Here is a 20,472-nt window from a genome sequence, read left to right as displayed (position 1 = left end):
TAAAAAACAAAAAAGAAGTGTGCCGTGGCGCATTCAAATAGCGCCACGTGGATGGTCAACGCAAGTCAATGATCTATTGACACCGATCAACAACAGTCAACACCAGTCAATGTCTGACTAATGATGGGTCAATGCTTTTTTATTTTAAATAAGCCTAAGTGCCACATGGCATATTGTGATTTGTTGAAAGGTGCCATGTGGCACGTTTTTATTGGTGCCACATGGGTTCTTAAAAAATCAATATAAAAAATGGGTTGAACTGGATAATGAAATGATTGTTTAAAAATCAATCTTTGACAAAAATAAGGTTAAGTACTAAAATGAGAAAATAGACATGATTCGGGGTCAAATTGAGCACTAAGCCTTTTGCTTATAATATTAACAGCTTTATTGTATCTTAAAATCATATTAACAACTTCAACAAAATATTCTATATGCCTCAAAGCTATAATATTTTACTAATACTATTTTGGGTAAACTTCACCCAATTATAAGTTTTTTTTTTGTCATCCAACTATGAAAAGTTATAAAATGGTTACTCAACTATTAATAAATTTCTTTTTTGGTCATCTAATTATGAAAAGTTACAAAATGTAAATATTGAGGGTTAGATTTTTTTTAGAATCAAGACTAAATTGATACAATGTATAAATATTGAGAGTTAAAATTGCTATTATGCCAATTTTAAAAGCTGGAGCCAATTGGTGAAAAAAAAAGACAATTGAATAATTGGATGACAGGAAAAAAAACTAATAGTTAGGTGGTCATTTCATAATATTTCATGGTTGAATAATAAAAAAGAACTTACTAATAGGTGGATGACTATTAGTGTAGTTTATCCACCCTACTATTTTTTTGTTTTTCTTGTTTCTGTTTTCTTATTTATTTTTTCTGACATATAAAACATGGGTTGAGTGATAATTACTTGAGTAGGTAGAATCTTCATCGACAATGACGAACTATGTATGCAGCCTAGGGACTTGTAAGCTAAAACAGACATGATGGTTGCACCATGGTAATCAGTAACAAGAAAGATGGCAGAAGAAAGAGAGATGAGTGGCCCACCCATGAATTTTTTATATATGTTTTTAATAATTTAACCAAAACTCAATAGTTTTGACCATCAATTCGATTATGAATCCTTAGTTTTACTTGTGTGATATGCTTGGAAAGATTCTTCCCAGTACATAATCTGAGATCTAAAGAATGAATACCGTTATTTATACATTGATCATAAGAATAACACCAACAAGATGGCCTATATATATGTATCTGTACGTATAGACTATAGTTACATATTTCATGGGCAGCTTCTACCATGAATCCCGACAACTGCATTTGCCATCTCTGAAATGGTGAAAGGTGCAATTGTCCTTAACAACCAATTCTCGATCTACAAAAGTTGACATAAACTTGCATGCATGATGACAAGTACCACACATCCTAACGCTTTTAATCACCCTTACCGGCGTTCTGTGGGGTAACGATAAGAGCCCGAATGCGATGGCCTTCATCTCAGTATGACCAAGACCTGCACCATCATATTCTTCCTCTTCTGCATCATGCAGCAAATGGTTTCTATCTTCTACATATCCCAACTCCTCCATCTCTCTTTCTATCTCAGCCAACTTATAGAACACATCTTCACTTGGTTTTTGGTCGGAGACAAATTCAAATATTTTGTTTTGCACTTCTATGCAACTGGAATTTGGTCCTAATGTTTTCGTCTTCGATGCATCTTTCCACTTGCCTAACATCACCAGGACCTTGCCAAGCATTAGATTTGCAAAGCAGTCATTTGGATCTATTTCCAAAAGCTTCTCCAAGGCAAATTTTGCCATGTCCATGTTACCTATAACACGGGCCGATGAAAGAAGAGTGTTCCAAATCTTAGTATCGTTTTTATCTACAACAACCTCATCGATGAAGTTCTCAAGTTCTTCAAGCATTCCAGCTCGAGTAAAAGCTTCAATGACGCAGGAATAATGCTCTTCCGATGGCTTAACTCCGTAAACCACTTCCATGGACATTAATAGGCTATGTGCCTTATCTACTCGACCCATTTGGCTGCATGCTTTCAAGATTGATTTTAATGTACTTGAGTCTACTAATTTATTCCTCCTCCGCATTTCGTTAAACAATGTCAGAGCTTCAGATGGATGTCCATGTTCCACTTTTGCGGAGATGATAGATGTCCAACACAGAGAACTCTTCTCAGGCATCGATTCAAACACCAAATCAGCCTCTGCAATTTGTCCACATCCGGAATACATCTGAATGAGACCATTTCCACTTGTAGGATGCGAAAGAAGACCCCTTTTGGTCATGTAAGCCTGAGCTTGCATCCCCATATTCAAAAGCACTGGGCTGCTACAGGATCTGAAAATATCACAAACAGAGATCGGTTCAAGGTACCCAAAGCACGATTGAATCCTCCTGAGAAGTTTGTGAATCATTTCATAGTCATTTGCCTTGAGGCTGGCCTGTATCAATAAATTCCATGAGATCTCAGCATCTGAAACCAAGGAACATATCTTGAGCGCTTGTCGGTGATCTGATAATTGCGAGTAAAGATTAATGAGCATGTTAACTATGGAAACGTTTGATTCATAACAAGTTTTGAGTATCTTGCAATGCAATTCTCTTCCCTTTCTAAGATCACCTAAAGCCACACAAGCCAGAATAACAGATGTTAAGGTGAATTCATTTGCTTCAATACCATTAAGCTGCATTTTATTGAAACATGTTAGTGCTTCCACAAACCACCCATTCCAAGAAAGTCCAGAGATCAGAGCTGACCAAGTTACGGTGCCTGGGTTTTCTACTCTTTCGAAAACCCTTAAAGCAGCATCTGGCACCCCACACTTGGAATACATGTCAATCAAAGCGCTTATAACATATGGATCAGAATCTACAGCTAATTTGCTGGCCAAGGAGTGGAATACTTTCCCTGCATCAAGATTTGATAACAGAGAGCACCATTTTAGCATGCTTGCAATAATAATACACTCATTGGCTTCTCCTCTTTCTAAGCCAGCATACACCTTCAAAGGAACTTTTTCCCATTGTTCCCAGCTCTCATGTTCAATGCACTCAATATACATATCCAGAAGAGAGCACATTACATAGCTATTTGATACAAAACCTGTTCTAACTATATATCCATGAACCTGCCTACCATAGCCCATGTCATGTAAACTAGAAATTGCCTTGAGAATACTTGTTATGGTGAAATCATCACAATAACAAATATCATGCATTAAAACTCTAAAACTCCTAAGAGCTTCAAAGTAATAAAAATTATGTACATAACCCATAATTAATGTGTTCCAAGAAACTAAATCTTTCTCGTACAGCTGATCAAAAACGTTTCTTAATCCCCTCAAATCCTTACATTTTGCATAAAAATCCATTAAGCTATTGTCCAAAAACAAACAAGACCCTTTCTCAAACCCTTTCTTAACCATTAAACCATGTACTTGAATTCCCAAGTTTAACTCCTCCAAGTTGGAACATGCCTTGATAACCATTGAAAACACAAAAGCATCCAACTTAATTCCCTTAGAGACCATATCAAGGAAAACACTCAAACCCTCTTTTTCAAATCCATTTTTCACGTAAGCACTTAACATTGAACTCCAAGCAACCAAACCAGGCTTCTCAATCCCGTCAAAAATCAAAACAGCATCTTCCAATTGGCCACAACTTGAATACATATTCACCAAAGAATTCTCTAAAAACCCATCAAGAAAAGCCTCTCCTTTCTTCAAAACTTGGCCATGAACTCCTTTCCCAAACCCCAATTCTCTCATTTCTCCACAACTTCTCAACACAACCGCATAAACATAGGAGTCAGGACGTAGGCGTGTTTTATGATTATCACCAGACGACAGCATCTCTTTGAACAATGCCAACGCTTCCGCACTAGGACCATGTTTGGCATAACCTGACATGAGGATGGTCCAAGATATCAGAGTTCTTTCAGGCATTGAGTCAAATAGATCGCGCGCCTCTTGCATGAAACCAGCATTGATATAGAGCTGAAGGTGGAGATTGAAGTAAAAAAGAGGTGGTTTTGGATTAGCATGGGGTTTAAGGAAATGGGTTAGTTTTAGGTGTTGTGAATTGTGAGGGGTGATGTGATTGAGTTGAGGGAAATGGGTTAGTTTGGGAGTATGGCTTTGAAGAAGAAGAAAAGGAGGGGAAGAAGGGATAATGGAAGAGCATGTGAGGAGGAAGTGCATGGAGATTATGTTGTGGCAATTTCTTTGCAAGGTTCCTTTGCTTTTTCTGCGAGGAATAACAGTTCAGAGTTGACAAGGAAGAAGTGGAAGGGGAAATTATGGATGGTGGTGGGTGTTTCATTCCATGGATGGATAAGAGATCAACTGATTTATGTTCCACCACTCCTAGCCAAGATGACCATGGGCAGCTAGAGAATATTAAATAAATTAATTGCATTATCATCTCATAAGTCTTTTACACACAAGTATCTCCCAATCATATTTGTCGTCGCTAAATATTATTTATTTTTCAATTAAATCCTCCCTCTACCCTTATTGTTTATGAATTTCACTTTCCATCCTAAATATTTCAGTTTTTTCTCCATACTCTTCCCCAACGTCTTATGCAGGTGAGCTTCACTAAAAATATTTAAAATAGTTAATTAAATTAAATTATTTGTTGGATAAATAAGTTGATTTTTCAAATTTAAGCGAACTCCAGTATCTAAAAAATAAATTAAACAAGACGATGTGATTTTAGATTAAGATATAATTTTAGTTTTAAGTTTTTTTTTTTAATATTTTCCAAGCCTTTCTACTCCTCTTATTTAAAATTTAGTCTTTCTATCTTTACTTCAAAGAATTTAATCTCTTTATTTTGTAAATTTTTTAGTCCCTCCACTTTTATTTCAAGGAATTTAATCTCTCTATCTTTCGAATTTAAAAATACAAGTCTAATTATTAATATTTTTAAATTACTTCTATTAAATTCAAGTTAATTTCAACATCATTTGTATTGTTACATGACTACTAAATGAGTATATTTTATTTTAAAATATCACACCAAATAATATTAACAAAAAATTTAAAGAAGTAAAAAACTTGAATAAAATATTAAAATCTGAAAATTAAATAACTAAATTCATATAAATAAAAATAAAGAGATTAAATTACCAATACACAGAGTCCAAGGACTTGAAACACATTTTAACTTTTTGCTTTATGAGGGATAAGATATGGACACACATATAGGTATGACACTATACAAATATGTCAATTTAAAAAGTATTTAAATATGCCATAAATCACTTTATTCTTTATAAATTTAAAATTATCTCTACATTTTAAATTTCAAAATTCAAATTTAACTGTTAAAATTATTAAAATTATTTTTTTAAATCCAAGTTTACTACCAAGTAAAATTTTTATTTCAAATATCACACCAATAAATTTAATAAAAAAATTAACATTATTAACAACCTAAAATATACTTTTTGGATTGAATGTATGAATTGGCTTACAAATGTATGGATTAGATTATAAGAATCTAAAAACATATATTTTTTGGACAAATCCAATCTATAGGAATAGTCAATTCTTAATTTAACCCATCCAGCCCAACAACATCAACACCTTAGTTCCCACAGAGGAATACAAAAATATAATTTCAAATGAACATACTCATATCAAACTATAGCTGAAGATGTGATTTGGAGGACGGAATTTGTAAAATGGGAAAAAAAAAACAAAAACAAAAAAAAAAAGCTCAACACCCCCCATCATATTTTCAAAGTACTTTGGCATTGATCTTCAAGGAGGGTGGAACAGAACAAGGATTTCACAACTAATAAATTCCATCCTCGTATTACCTACAGCCTACAGCACGCTAAACCGAGACCCATGTCTTTTAAGATGGACCCTCGTTATGCATCTTCTTGTTATAAGCACCTAAGGCCACCACTGTTACCAAAAGAATCCACTTTTCCTGGTTGGTGTTTTGCTTGGTTCATCCTCTTTTCTCTTCTCCATCCCCAGTTTTAAGGATTCCAGCCTTTTCCTGCACATACTTAACGTAGGATTAAACAAACATGTCTTGTTTACCAGATTACTCAAATTTTGGTATAAAAGAATGATCAAGAAGATTCATTTATGGGATTCTACTAATGAACATACAATGTACGGAGAAGATAAAAGGATTTTTTGTAAATCACAAGCATTACTTGGTATCTGTAAGTCGTCCATGCAGACTCCATCTTTGACGAAATCCTTCAATGCCTTCAATTCCACTTGCCAGAATCAAGCGCCTATAGAATAGTCATGAATACATGATATCATTCAGTTTCAATTGTGATTAAATAATTCTATACGACTGTAAACAGAAAAACAAAATGCTATGGTTGGTAAAGGGAACAAATATAAAGGATGATAATTAACTAGGGGCAAATCCTTTGTAAAACAAACTCATTTTCCTTCCAGTACCGTGTCTAACACTTGAGTCCCACACATATCAGTACACAGAAAAAACTTAGAACAAATTCAATATATCCATGTCAGACATCCGTATCCACCACTTACATCCGAGGCCAAGTAAATAGGACAAAATGGTTCCTCAACAAGAACATGTTACCTTCCTACTTTATCCATACTTTTATTCATCCAAGATGCTGCAATAGCAAAGAGCAACTATGAAAGTAAGATACTTCAAAGAGTTATAAGTTGGATCTTTAATTTCATAGAGCTGGTACTAAGACATCAGAAATGCTATTGCAACTATGAAAGTAAGATACTTCAAAGAGTTATAAGTTGGATCTTTAATTTTCATAGAGCTGGTACTAAGACATCAGAAACGCTGATATTTGCAACTTCCTATAGAAGATTTATCAATATTGATAAAGCAATTTAGCTTTGCAATTGAATGCTAAAGAATCTTGACTCGGTACTACCAAGTAACAAATGCAAAAAGCACAATATTTTAGGACTACCAAGATTCACGGATTCTTGCAAAAGACATTAATAAAATCTTAATCAATTACCTCTCCAATGATGTGACTTCTGATTCAAGCTGACTAGCTCTTTCCTTTGCTTGATCAAAAGGCATTGACAACCCCAACTTTCTCTCGCTATCTTGAAGCCGTTGCCTTAGTTCCTTGTCCTGAAACCCAGATTTTCAAACAAACTCAAGAAAGCCTTTTTTTTTTTTGGAAGAAACTCAAGAAAGCTAATTCGATGTACTTATTCATGCAACAGGAATAACCATTAGAAACCTTACCCTCTTTTCAGCACATTGTCTATATAATGCCAGCTCATCTTGACAGAAAGGCTCGATATCATTAATCTGCAAACCTACAGCATACAGCAATCATAAAGAATGTATGGCTGTACACGAAATGCATAAGAAAGTATTTGGTCTATCATTTGGCAAAATTAAGCAAATAATCAATCAAGTCACCAAAAAGAATGAAGATTTAATATCAGTCAATCAATGCTATACATACTCCGCCTTTTACATAAAGATTGTTAAGTTAAAAACACAACTTACACAAAAATAAATTCCGTAAGATCCCATCACAAAACTCGACACCTTCAAGCACATGAGATGCGATTTCTTGTGGGATGACAGGAGATGGTGGCCCCATCATTAGGTCATCACCAACCAATATAGTTTCCTCCATAGTTGGTTGTGAATCAACTGAAACAATACAGCAGGTAACAAAGAAAATCAGTCAATGAGTATTGGTCATTCATAATTTTAAACAATAACTAGAATTGATAGAAAGCAAAATTCATATATCTTTGCAGAGACATGAACACAATATTTATGTTAAACATTTAACAATTGCTAGGTACTAATTTCAATTTCAAAACAATAACCATGTTCAGCCATAGTCCAGAATATAACAAAAATGAAAAATCTTTCACATTTAAAGTAAAATCACAAGCAAAAGCTATCGCCTTAAAACTTTGAAACCAAAAACCAAAAATCCTTTACTTAAAACTGCAATAACAGACATCTAAACTAAAAAAAGAAAAACCTTCACATACCATCCATGGCTGCTTTCTAGTTAGCTTTCCACCTAGTAAGATGAACTTGGTATTCAATTATAGCTCAGCGTCAGTTAAAACCTGTGAAATAAAAAAGAAGAGAATAGAATCAACAAAGTTTCTTAATCATTATTGGAATATTTGTAACAACAATGCCTACGGCCAGATCGAAGCAAAGAGAGATTCAAATGGGGTATTATTGTACTGTTGAAACGTGCAAAGTTTCTTAATCATTATTGTACCTTACCAGTTACTAAATAGAAGCAATTAGTAAGAAGACATCAAAACAAAAACAAATTAAAGCAAATACAGAAATCAAATTCGATCATTACATCAACTCTGAATATCTCATAAACCTAACATTACAACTAAAGCAAAGCCACTCACTAGTTAAAAAGAGATGCCTATATAAACGAAAATGCACTAACTTATTAACAAGCATTTGAACTTAAAAGCACTAACGAGACGCTAAAATATCTCATAAACCTAAGAATAACATTACAAGTAAAGCAAAGCCACATCCTAAGCATATTATCAGCAAATACATCTGACCCATTAGTTAAAACAGGTAATTCAATGCACAAAACCCACAGATAAAATCAACAAAAAAATTTGACTTCAAATACAGCATTTAACGCTATCAGTTATGGAAGGCAAAACACCCATTTCGAATTAAGCAAAGAAAAAAAAGTACCTAAACAATATAACAACCGAGAAAAATGAAGCCAAGAAACGAGTTAAAAAAAAACAAAGCACGCTGTAAAGATACCTCGAAATTGACAGAGAATGGAATGGAAGAACAAAGTTAGGGTTTCGAAAATTGGGAGGATTATTTTGCTTAATTGGGGAAGACCACCGGTTGGAGAAAACCTAAAAACCTTAAAATTCATGATTACCGGCTGGTAATAAAAATGAAAGATTCCTTTGGATGATGGCATTTAGGCCCATTTAGGGCCCCTTGTCTGCATTATCGCTTTTGGGCGAAATAAGAGTAATAATAAAATATGGTAAACTATAAAAATAATTATTTTTGTTTGCTTTAGATTATATTTTAGTCATTTATGATTGAAATGTTATGTTTTAGTCATTTACGTTATTATTTTATTACAAAGTGGTCACTCTACCGTTAAACTCTGTTACTTCCTTAACAACGATCCTATATGACAATTTAAATAAATTTTGAATGCCAATTTAGATATCTTACGTGGCAGTTCAAATTAAATTTATTTAATTAAAAATTTATTTTCATCCCAGCATCTGACCATTCAAGTTGATATTTAAAACTTATTTAAACTGCCACATAGGACTACCATTAGGAAGGTAACGAAATTTAATGGTAGAGTAATCAATTAATAATAAAATAATAATGTAAATACCTAAAACATGATATTTCAAAATAACTAAAATCTAATATAATACAAACAAAGTGACTATTTTTATACTTTATTGATAAAATACGTTTGAAATTAGATTGCTTTGTTCTGGTCCACCAAAAAAGTAGTAAACAAAAACCTTAAAAGATTTCCACACTCATCAAATAATCAACCACCGTTGTTCATCCACAGCACCTCCGTCAAAATGAAGGTGATAGCCGCTTTCTTGCTTGCCGTTTTGGGAGGGAACACAAACCCTTCTGCCGATGATTTGAAGGCTATTCTCGGATCAGGTTTTTTTTTCCCTCAACTCTTTTTTTGTCTTACATCTACTGTATTCTTTTAACTCTATCTTTGATTCGGTGGTGCTTCACTTATCTTTTAGGGTTTAATTTAGCTATGATTTGTTTGTTCCTCCATTTTTAGGCATATGGTCTATTTGAACCCAATTTATGGGAATCTACTACGTATCTCTTTTTTAGTGAAAAATTTTCGAACATTTGTCAGTAAATATCATTATTTTAACTTCCAAGTAGTAAATATTTACAAATAGCAGAAAGGAAGTTGTAAAAACCAAGCCTTAGCTCACATGATTCATATAGTCATCTTTAGGAGTATATAAGATTGGATTTCAGCATCTGTGTTCCTTCCTATATTCTCAAATTGCGGACCCAATAAATTAGTAGCGCTCTAACCCTAACACCAAAGCTGAATGTTGGGAAGTGGAATCAAATTCTTGGAGGATTCTTTGGCATTCGTACAGAACAATTTTTTTTACCCTTTTTTCGTTTAATATGTCGTAGTTGGAGCTGAGGCTGATGATGATAAGATAGAGATGCTTTATCCGAAGTCAAAGGAAAAGATATAACCGAGCTAATTGCAAGTGGAAGGAGAAGCTGGCTTCAGTTCCGTCTGGTGGTGGTGGTGTGTTGCTGTTGCAGCTCCTACAACCGGTGGTGGTGCTGGTGATGCACCTGCTGCCGAGACCAAGAAAGAGGAGAAAGTTGAGGAGAAGGAAGAGTCCGATGATGTAATCATTTCAATCTCAGAAATTGAGTTGTACCCATTCCCTTTATTGTTGTGGCTTTTACTGATATAATCTCCTTTTTGGATGCAGGATATGGGTTTCAGCCTCTTCGACTAAGCAAGTATTGCAAATATCAAAGACTTCTTATATGCAGTTAGTATGGTTATGTAGTTGACATGGTTTTAGATTCTTGAATATAGTAAAATAGTGACGCACTTTTATAATCGTGATTTCTGGATTGCTGCTGCTCATGGTTGAGTTTGCTGAATGATGCAGAATACCTTATATTTCTAGCTATACTTTAGTGACGAATAAATCTGTGTTTTTTCTCTTTTCCCTTCATGCATTTTCTTTTAGGCTTGAGATACATGCCATGGATAACCGTGAAACCCATTTGTCTGTTACATATGTACTTGGAATTGCTGAAATTGGTTGATTAATGCTGTGCTACAAAGTACAAAGGCATTGAGTCATAAGGTATGGGAGGAATGATATATAAATAAGCAAAGAAGTTGCTAAAGAGTAAATAGTGGATCATGCTATTGACGGAGGGGATAAAATTAAACTGGGGTAATAATTTCTCAATTTGTACCATGCCTAATTGATTAAGCCCTTCGCATTAACGATACAATGTATTCATTTAGTGTAAAGTAAAAACATTCATTAATGATTAAATAAGTTCAAATTGATATGAAAAAACTTTCCACTTGCTAACAAAATAATGACAATGGCAAGAAGAGTATGTTAAAAATATCACATGCATAATCATGGCCAGGGTTTTAAATATAAAACCAGTTTTCTCCATGTAATTCAAAGAAAAACCCTTACCAGGCTGGAAATATACAATCTATATTGTAGTGGTACCACTCGATAATGAAATATCAAAATTCTACATCGGGCAAAAGTCATATAATTCAGGAAGATTAACATAAAACAAAAGTTCAACGACTGCTCAGCCTATGACCGCTTGATGAGGGAAAAGTATTCTGATTCCAATCATGTTCTAGTCTGATATCCTGGCAATGTGAAAGTGCTCCAACACAATAATCTTTGACCTGCTGGCTAAACAAATTAGAACCAATATGGAAGCTGAACATTGGTAAAATGAACGTTCTAACATGGACTAAACAAGCCAACCAGCTTCTCATGGCCAATTGTTAATGCAGGTCAAACAATATCCAAGATATAATTCACCATGGCAAGCAACTCTTAAGACTTCGGCACAGTCACATTTAAGATTTTAACATCTTGATATGGCTTGTCAGCTTTGTCTGTCTTCACTTTCTCAATACCCTGCCAACAGTGCAGGAGAATAATAAGACAGTATACATACCAGGACATCACATATGCTAAGTTCCAAAAATAATTCAAACAACAAAAAGGAATTCAATTACAGGGACTATTAATTCAAAACCTTCAATATTTATATATTTTTCATCGTTTGAGAAGCAAAGCAAAAAACATACTGAATCCTCTCGTAAGAATATGCATGTGTGTGTAGGAATAAAAAAAAGCAAGCAGCAGCCATATGATAGTGACTGTAGAGATGTACATACCTGCACCACATCCATTCCCTTAACAACTCTACCAAATACCGTATGCTTATTGTCCAACCATGGAGTAGCCACTGTGTTATAAAGAACTGTGAGCCATTCGTATTGGGGCCAGCATTAGCCATCGACACTGTGAAAGGCCTGTCATGTCGTAAACTGCAAGGGTAGAAATGTTCCATCCAGCAATCAGTTGAGCTTTAAAGCAGTTATAAATCCAATAAATAAAAACCATGGACTGTAACCTAAGAACATTAATATAGTATACCAAGGAAGTAAAACATATTTGCATCGTTGTATATCAAATAATTCCAGCATAATGCCAAACAACTGTATTCCCTATAGCATTTATGGAAAGCCTCCATAAGCAAAGCTAACATGATCATCATTGAAGCAAGAGCCAACAGGAAGGGGTACAAACAGGATAGGGTCAGAATGTAGCAAATATAAGTCAGTGTGATCCTCCAATTAATGCACCAAATTCACACCTCAAAATTCAGGTGCTACAAGTTCCAGGTGGCAAAATGCTAATGCTTAATCTAGAAAAAGCTAAACAGTTACCTTTATGAAACTCATCCTCAAATTCCCTTCCCCAAATAGACTGCCCACCAGTGCCGTCTCCCAATGGATCTCCTGTTTGTATCATGAATCCTTTGATGACACGGTGAAAGATTAGATTATCATAATAGCCATTCCGACAGTGTGTAGTAAAGTTCTCCACAGTTTTTGGACATTCTTCTGGGTAGAGTCTCATGTGAATGTCGCCCATCGTGGTGTGCAGAATCTGGAAGAATAGAAGCCAATCAGAAAATAATCCAAGACATGCACATAAAATGAAGATAAGGAACTAAACTATGTCATAGATGATATACTTAAAGAACCCTCTGCTGAAAAAAAAAGAACCATTCCCTACATGCCTATAACCTTTTTAACTTCTAGACATATAATTCGTCCGTGGAGACAAAAGGTTTCAAATAATATTTTGTTCTAATAACTGCTCTGATCAGTCTAATAACCATTAAACTTCTTGACAAAATTTGATTTGCTATTTCCATGCAACAAAAAGGACAAAGAGAAAGTGAGGGAGGTCATAAAGGAATTCCTTTACTACCCTGTCCTAATTCATGTCTTATAGAAGTTTCAAACTAATTATTCTCAAGTAAAATTTAAAAATGTTATGCATATGTCATTTCCTTTATATTCTCAAAGCTTCGAACAAAGTGTCATCATTGTTATGCATTTTTCCTTATTAAACTCTCTTATGGTCAATATTGAGAACGAACCAAGGAGGGCACAACAACTCGAAGTTTTCCTTTTCCATGCACATTACAGAAAGAAAACTCACCACATTGTCAGGAAGAGAGTTGTAACTGCTTTTCCAATATCAGATACAGCCAGAAGCTCATCAGCAGGTGGCTTTTCATTGAAGACGTCCCTTCCTTTTGTGGCATCTTCAGGTTCTTCTGGCTCTCGTCGACTATATAAATCATTAAACCATCAGAGTAATTATATGTACCCATTAACTATAAATGTGGAAGACACTCAAAGTTATGGTGAAATTTATTTTTAAAGGAACAACCTATGAAAGCACATAAGCCAGACATGTGACAATGTTGTCAATATAGATGGCAATGCACTATGACACCCGACTTTTATCCAAATAAATTTATTTTGCTGTGAGCTTATGACATCAATAACTGATCATCCATCAGACCTCAATAGATGAGTATCTCAATGGTGATCCATCCATGTAGCGTTGCAAGTCACCCTTTGTGGCATGAAGCATTACATGAGAATTCTAAATTCAAACATGCTGTTGCTAGCCAGTAGATGTCGTGCTGCAGATTCTTATACCTGAATAGATAGATCCTATGCTTCTTGAAAGCACAACACAAGAGAGTTGGATCTGTTAATGGGTCTTTACTTTCATTGACATTTGCTGCAGCAGCAGGAATTTTTCTCACTTTCTTGCTGCTTCGATCACCTTGATATAATGCAATTCTCAAGAATCTGTCATTACTCTCAACCTTTCCAAGTATTCGAGCAACTTTATTGGTGTGTAAATTAACCATCTATCAAAATGAAATATGAACAAGTATTAGAGAATTTAGAGAGCATAAAAATTTGTACTTATTGTTTGCTCTAAAAAATAGTTCAGCTTGTTATCTGCTGTAGAATCTATTAAGGAAACAGTTTCTTACTTTTATCCCCAGAAGAGTAGCATATATGAGGAAATTAGAGCTTTCATCAAAAACTGCATTTGGTTGAGGTGCAGTTTCAGTTTTCTCAATTTCCTTCTCAACAGCCATTCTTCTGCCAAAGTCGATAGCTTCCAGCCGATACATGGGAGCATCACTTCTCTGAAGATCTTGAGCTACCTACTCAAAGGGTACTGACAATTGTTAGCAATTCAAAAAGGATTTATGTAAAAATCCACCACTCACTAACTTTTACCTCAAGTGATTCATCATAAACTCGCCTTAATTTACCAGTTCTGAACCAAAACACACGTATCCTGCGATCAGGCGATGTAATAGAAAATTGCTTCCCATCCGGGCTGACCTGAATAGCAATAAAATGAAGTAGAAAAAAGAATGAAATTTTAATAATTTACAAAAAGGGTTCAAAAGAATCGTAGCAAAGAAATCCAGAGAAAAACCAACTCCAATGGAAGAGTTTTGAACCTCAATTGCAGAAATAGTTGTCTTGCATTTTGCAATTTCAAAGAGATTAGTATCACTTTTCAATCTAAAATGGACCCTGCATGCAGCATATATACAAATTATGAAATAGCAAACAATGTGCATCAACAAGTGAAATGCTCAACATGTCAACACCATAATCAGACTACAGCATTCGCCTAACAACCGAAAGAAAGTTTCTACAGTAATCTGTAATCCAAACAAGAAAATATTCATCTTTAAATGGAGCTAAAACTGTAAATCTTCCATGTAACTAGAGTACATTGCTGATGATTGTATACGTGAACATTGGCACATACTCGCTTTCTGGAAACTGAAGTGTGGCAGGGCTCCAGTACTCAATAATTCCTTGCTCATCACCAGATATTACAATGTCGAATGCAGAATTGTACCTCATTACTTTCACTGGGCCCAGGTGTATCTGGAAATTATTAGTCCAAGCAGGAAAATCAAAACAGAAACCAGTGAACTTATAAACAAAAGCAAAAGGAGAAAAGTTCAAAAATTGATAATCGTGCAAACTTTCAACAAAGTATAGATACCTCTCTAGAGATGATGGGTTCATTTGAACCAGCTCGTGCATCATATATATGGACCAATGATGAATTTCTATCACTAATGGCAAGCTTAGCTTTGACATCGCCTTGCTTGTAGACCCATTCAACAGCACCAGGAACATAAGGTAGGCGAATCATAACCATCATGTCATAGTTGACCACATCATATACCTTCACAGAGCGGTCACTAGAAATTGTACAGCAAAGTAAACCATCTGCACTAACCTGCATAGCTGAACAAGTCATGGTTGATGAATGCACCAACAACAAACTCATAGAAGACTGAATGAAAGATGATAAAATACCTTAAAGAAAAAAAAAAAAAACTAAAGGCCGTGCAGATTCAAAAGAAAATTCTGAATGTTAAAACAAATCATAAACAACGAAATGCAGAAACATCCATATAGTTCAACCATTCACTTCCGAGAAATGTATCTATCAAATCAAAATCACATATAGGAACTATGGAGATAGAGCAAAAGAGAAGTGAGTAAAACTAAACAATGCTGATAACAGTCTTTAACCGTACCTTTGTATTTTATAGAAACATCAGTTTTCAATGGCATAATATTTAAAAATCTTATGAAGTTGTCGATGATATACAGCTCTTAAATAAATGAAGGATTAAAACATCAAAATGATATACGAGTCATTATAGTCCTCTACATCTTTTTTTTTTTTCTTTTTGGAAAGGTTAGTCCTCTACATCTTTAAACAGCAATCATGGGGTGAATATAAAAATCAGAACATCAACAGAAACAAAAATTCACTGGATGAAAGAAGATAACAAATAGCCTGTGCAAGATCTAGGTGGACTAGCAATCTAAAGCAATCACGGGCTCATTGTCAATGAAATAAAAATCCGCTATAAAAAGAAGCAGTGACAAATGTAATTAGACAGGAGATCAGAAATTAACTAAGTAATTCACAATAGCTGGTGTTAATTATCGCAATAACACCAACTTTCACTTAAGCCTTCCATAGCAGTCAATAAAATAAAAAAGAGGCCCGTCAGCAATAAGCAATTCTAATGTGCATGTAAAATAACTACAATAAGCTACAGCCTACGCGCATAATATTATTAATTGAAGCATGGAGCAATTGAGAAGAGAAGAAAAAAGATTTAAACTTTAAACACAATATGCATATGGGAAATAAGGAGGGAAATCTCACCGCTAGACCTTCAATGGGATCCAGGTGGGATCTAAAATGCTTTGCAAACTCAATCCCAACCGCTTTCTTCTTCCAAAATTTCAAATGCCCTAGTAAAAATAAATAAATAAAATGAAGACAAGCAATCTATAAGCCAGTACCAAAATCACATTCACTGTTAAAGCCTCAAATATTACTGATAAAATTTAAACCAAAAGCCCGAATGAGAAAAGAAGCATATATACACTTAAAGCAGACTTTAGATAATGAAACTTTTTTTTATCAATACAATATTGGGACTTTTAGATATTGTTTTATAAATATTGACATCATAAAGCTTACCATCAACACTTCCAGTGATGAAAAAATCTGCGGACGATACAGCAACATGAGTAACTACATCTCGATGCATATAGCTTTTCTCATACCTAGAAATTACACACACAAAAAAGAGGCATACATCATGAGCTCTTGGAGCTCTTTATTCGCAACTTCAGCACAAAGAAATTAAGGTTTATTTTGTCGTTTCCTTTGCTCCTTGCTTCTTTTTTCACTTAAAAAAACAAAATGAAAAAAGGCTGAAGCTTGAATTCAAAACCCTAAACTCCAAAGCAAAGAAGACAATTTCATTAACCCTAAGGAAACCATGAGAAAGCGACAAAATTCCAATAAATAAATAATTACTGAAATGAGAAGAAGAAGAAGAAGAAGAAGAAGAAGAAGAAGAAAGTTACATGTTAGCTGAAGGAAGGGAATCGAGATATGCTTGTTCAAACTGGAGCGGGCGCTTGGGTCGAGCTCGAGGGCGGGTCCTGGTCTATGACCCGCTCCTCCTCTTCCTCTGCGATAGTATTCAACTTACCGTTTCCGTTTTGAGGTTCTTCCATTTGCGTTGTTTTTCTCTTTACCTTTTTTTCTTTTTCCTCTGTATGCAAAAAGAGGGAGAGGGGAAGATGATGATGAAGAAGAATGGAAGGTGGGTATGGGTCTCTATTTCAAAATCTTAGCCCAGTGGATTCAGCATTAAGCCCATATTTATAGGCGATGGCCCATTTATGGTTTTAAAATGCTTTTTTTATGGATAAAATATAAGAACATAATTCAACTAATGTTAAAATTACTTTTCAATCACTTAACTTTAAAAAATTATATAATAGTCACCAACATTATTAGTTTGTTATATTTTGGTTTTATTATCACTAATCAAATGATGATGTACTACGTTAACTTAATGGACTAATAACTAATTTGGCATTTAAACTATAGCTAAAATATCCAGTCAATACATTTAGATTTTTTAAAATAAATGATAATTCTGAAAATTCTGTGAAACATTCTAAAACTATCAAAAATATTATTTTCTAAAATTATAAGATAAATTTTTAATTATCATTATGCAAATAAAAAAAATTATGTGATTATTGTAATATAAAATTATAAACTGTATTTACTAAAACTACATAATAATAATAATAATAATATAGATATATTATAAAAGAAGGTAAAGAAGCAAAAATAGATATTTTGAGTTCTGTATTAATCTTTTGAGTTTCACAACACTTCATTTTTTTAATTATATTTAAAGTGGATCCTATTTTTACATTAAGTTTTAAATATGATTTTTTTACTATTAATAATCATATACGCCATGTGGCACTCTCTCCAATTTTTTCATTGTAATAAAATTATATTACAGCTATATCATCAAATTTTCAAAATAAAAACAATATCTATTTATTATGATTAACAGAAATTAATGTAATATTATGGATATTTTTTATTGATTATATCATCAATTAAGGTAAATAATAATATTACAAATAAATTATTTTATAATAATATTGATGATATATTAATTCATGATAAATGATATTATAAATAAATTATTTTTTATAATAGTATTAATGATTTATTACAAAATTAAAATATTTTAATTGATAATGAATTATAAAAATATATTAAAATAATATATTTATAATTTCTTATTATAGTATATTATTTATGATAGTATATTAATTAATGGACGGATTTGTGGCTAAAATACCCAAAAATACCAATTTTTTTAGAAATTTGTCGAATTAGATCGATTTTTTTAAAATTTATCGAATTAGGTCGAAAAAACGAAAACGCGTCCAGCTCAACGGATTGGCAAGAAAATGCTTTGTTCTCTCTCCACGGGCTAGGGTTATTTTATTGTTTTTGTTCTTTTAATTGCTTTAGGGTTAGGGTTTAGATTTTTGTTAAGGTTTTAGGATTAGGGTTTTGTAAGGTTAAGGTTTTTAGGGTTTATGAAATAATGGATTAGTGTTTTTTTACATTTTATATCTTTTGTATATTCTTTAGAAATTTTTATAATTTTTTGAGTTATAAAATTAATATTATTTTTAAAATTTTGAAATTATTTAAAGTCCAACTTGGTATAATTTTCAAAAAATGACAAGTACCAAAAGGGTATTAACAACAATCGTATATTCAAATTGTAAAATTTAATTCGACTAGAAATCGAAAATTGAACTACTCAATTCGATTAACTCTTAGTTCATATTTTTTTCGATTTTTTGAATGGAATCGAGTTTTGATCACCCGTAGTTTACAGCATGTTGAGGTCGATAAAAATTTTCAAAAAATATTATCCCAGGATATCTGATGTGTGAGTGAGAAGTTTGTAGGAGTTGAATTTGGTAGTAGGAAAACGATCCACGTAAGGCGCGTTTTCAGTGCAATGTTAGAAGAATACACTAAAAGTCTGCCCAGCTGCACGCATTTTTGTGCCATGTCAGTTGAAACTGCATCCAGTTAGATGCACTTTAAGTGCAATTTTCTTACATTGCACTGAAAACGCGTCTAGCTAGGCGTGTTTTCAGTGAATTTTCTGACATATCATTGAAAACGCACCCTACGTGAAGCGTTTTCCCTCTACCAAATTCAACGCGTGCAAACTTCCCACTCACCCGTGAGATATCCCGAAAATATTTTCTGAATCAATTGTCACTCACTCTTGTTGTATAAAAGGCTGGTTTTAAGCATTGAGTGCCATAAGGCAATTTTGAGCAAACTAAATTGCACGAATAATCACAAGAGGAAGAAGTTTGCAAGGCATTTTGTAAGGCATAATTTGGAGCAAAAACGTAATTGCATCAAGTAAGGTTTGATTTTTGTTATTCATATATAATTACTATTGGGAAATATGCACATATTGTAGTAAACAGGTAATTATTTTCTATGTATTTGAATGATGAATAAATAAATAAAGTTAATTTCACATTTCACTATTATGTATTTTTTTATTATTTTTGTCTTTTATATTTTACACGCATAGCGAAATTGTGACAAGCAAATATTAGCTCATTGATTGTCTAAAGTTCAAACTGAAGATAAGTGGCATTATAAAAAACAATTATATTGCAAAAAAGATAACTTACTTTAGTAGATAATCTAAATGAGTCTGTAATCCCGTAAAAAAATCAAAGTGATATTTGATTCAAATTCTTAGAAGGATTATTTTGTCGTCTAAAATTTCAATTGGAGAGATGACTAGTCTTAGTTATCTGAGCAATTGACTCCACGGGTAGAGACATAGATGTATTCATTGGAAGAATGATACATTGGACTAGACCCAAGATGAATTAATTCTGAATCCGTTTGTGAATTAATTCACTTGTGACGTTAATGGTATTATCTACCTAAATCCAGAGTTAGTTATTGACCATGTGTATGTAACTCATGTGCTTTAATATAGGGAAGTTTTATGCTCTAAAGATGATTGAGCCCATAGCCGATATGTTGGGTACATGACTTTTGTATGGCATGGCTTTACTAGAAAAAATGGAATTCATAGCTTGATTAAAGAGTTAACAATATACTCCTATTGGCATTATGTGGATTGATAAATATTGAACGTGGTGATAGGTTGCTTATTCTCAAACAAGCAATTTATCACAGTCATTTGTTGATAATGATTATATTAATTATTAAGAAGACACAATGGTGATAATGAGATGAAATAGGATTGTATTGAGTGAACAAATTTAACTCAAATGAATCAAGGATGTCATATGAGGGTAAC

At 33.4% G+C, this 20,472-nt stretch overlaps 2 protein-coding genes and 2 pseudogenes across 5 annotated transcripts; 1 reads left to right on the top strand and 3 right to left on the bottom strand.

Moving 5' to 3' along the window:
• Positions 1 to 1,313: 1,313 nt before the first annotated feature.
• Positions 1,314 to 3,989, bottom strand: LOC107953280 (pentatricopeptide repeat-containing protein At3g49170, chloroplastic). Its single transcript, XM_041074103.1, has one exon. It carries the CDS (start codon positions 3,987 to 3,989, stop codon positions 1,314 to 1,316), a length of 2,676 nt encoding a protein of 891 aa, XP_040930037.1.
• A 1,594-nt stretch (positions 3,990 to 5,583) lies between these two features.
• LOC121232196 (uncharacterized) lies at positions 5,584 to 8,969 on the bottom strand. Of its 3 annotated transcripts, none has more exons than XM_041117722.1 (7): positions 8,815 to 8,969; positions 8,046 to 8,126; positions 7,543 to 7,692; positions 7,273 to 7,346; positions 7,037 to 7,155; positions 6,224 to 6,307; positions 5,584 to 6,069 (listed from the first exon to the last, which is right to left on the bottom strand). In XM_041117722.1, the coding sequence occupies exons 2-7, from the start codon at positions 8,050 to 8,052 to the stop codon at positions 5,967 to 5,969; spliced, it is 537 nt and encodes a 178-aa protein (XP_040973656.1). In that variant the 5' UTR covers positions 8,053 to 8,126; positions 8,815 to 8,969; the 3' UTR covers positions 5,584 to 5,966. The 3 variants fall into 3 exon arrangements, with proteins under 3 accessions (XP_040973656.1, XP_040973657.1, XP_040973658.1); XM_041117723.1 differs by having other exon boundaries at positions 5,584 to 6,060; XM_041117724.1 differs by lacking the exons at positions 8,046 to 8,126; positions 8,815 to 8,969 and having other exon boundaries at positions 7,273 to 7,338; positions 7,543 to 7,680.
• Positions 8,970 to 9,377: 408 nt separating this feature from the next.
• Positions 9,378 to 10,585, top strand: LOC121232195 (60S acidic ribosomal protein P2-1-like; annotated as a pseudogene).
• Positions 10,586 to 11,325: 740 nt separating this feature from the next.
• LOC107955905 (peptidyl-prolyl cis-trans isomerase CYP71-like) lies at positions 11,326 to 17,329 on the bottom strand (annotated as a pseudogene). The gene is made up of 13 exons (XR_005930483.1): positions 17,141 to 17,329; positions 16,749 to 16,834; positions 16,428 to 16,516; positions 15,240 to 15,479; positions 14,997 to 15,118; positions 14,680 to 14,755; positions 14,450 to 14,557; positions 14,197 to 14,373; positions 13,850 to 14,067; positions 13,341 to 13,472; positions 12,558 to 12,779; positions 12,002 to 12,156; positions 11,326 to 11,738 (listed from the first exon to the last, which is right to left on the bottom strand). The product of XR_005930483.1 is annotated as a peptidyl-prolyl cis-trans isomerase CYP71-like (transcript).
• Positions 17,330 to 20,472: the final 3,143 nt, after the last annotated feature.

The sequence above is a fragment of the Gossypium hirsutum genome, chromosome A07 (genome assembly GCF_007990345.1).
Source record: "Gossypium hirsutum isolate 1008001.06 chromosome A07, Gossypium_hirsutum_v2.1, whole genome shotgun sequence".
Taxonomy (NCBI): domain Eukaryota; kingdom Viridiplantae; phylum Streptophyta; class Magnoliopsida; order Malvales; family Malvaceae; genus Gossypium; species Gossypium hirsutum.
The sequence above is the reverse complement of the archived record's forward strand: the minus strand, read 5'-3'. Positions and strand labels throughout refer to the sequence as shown.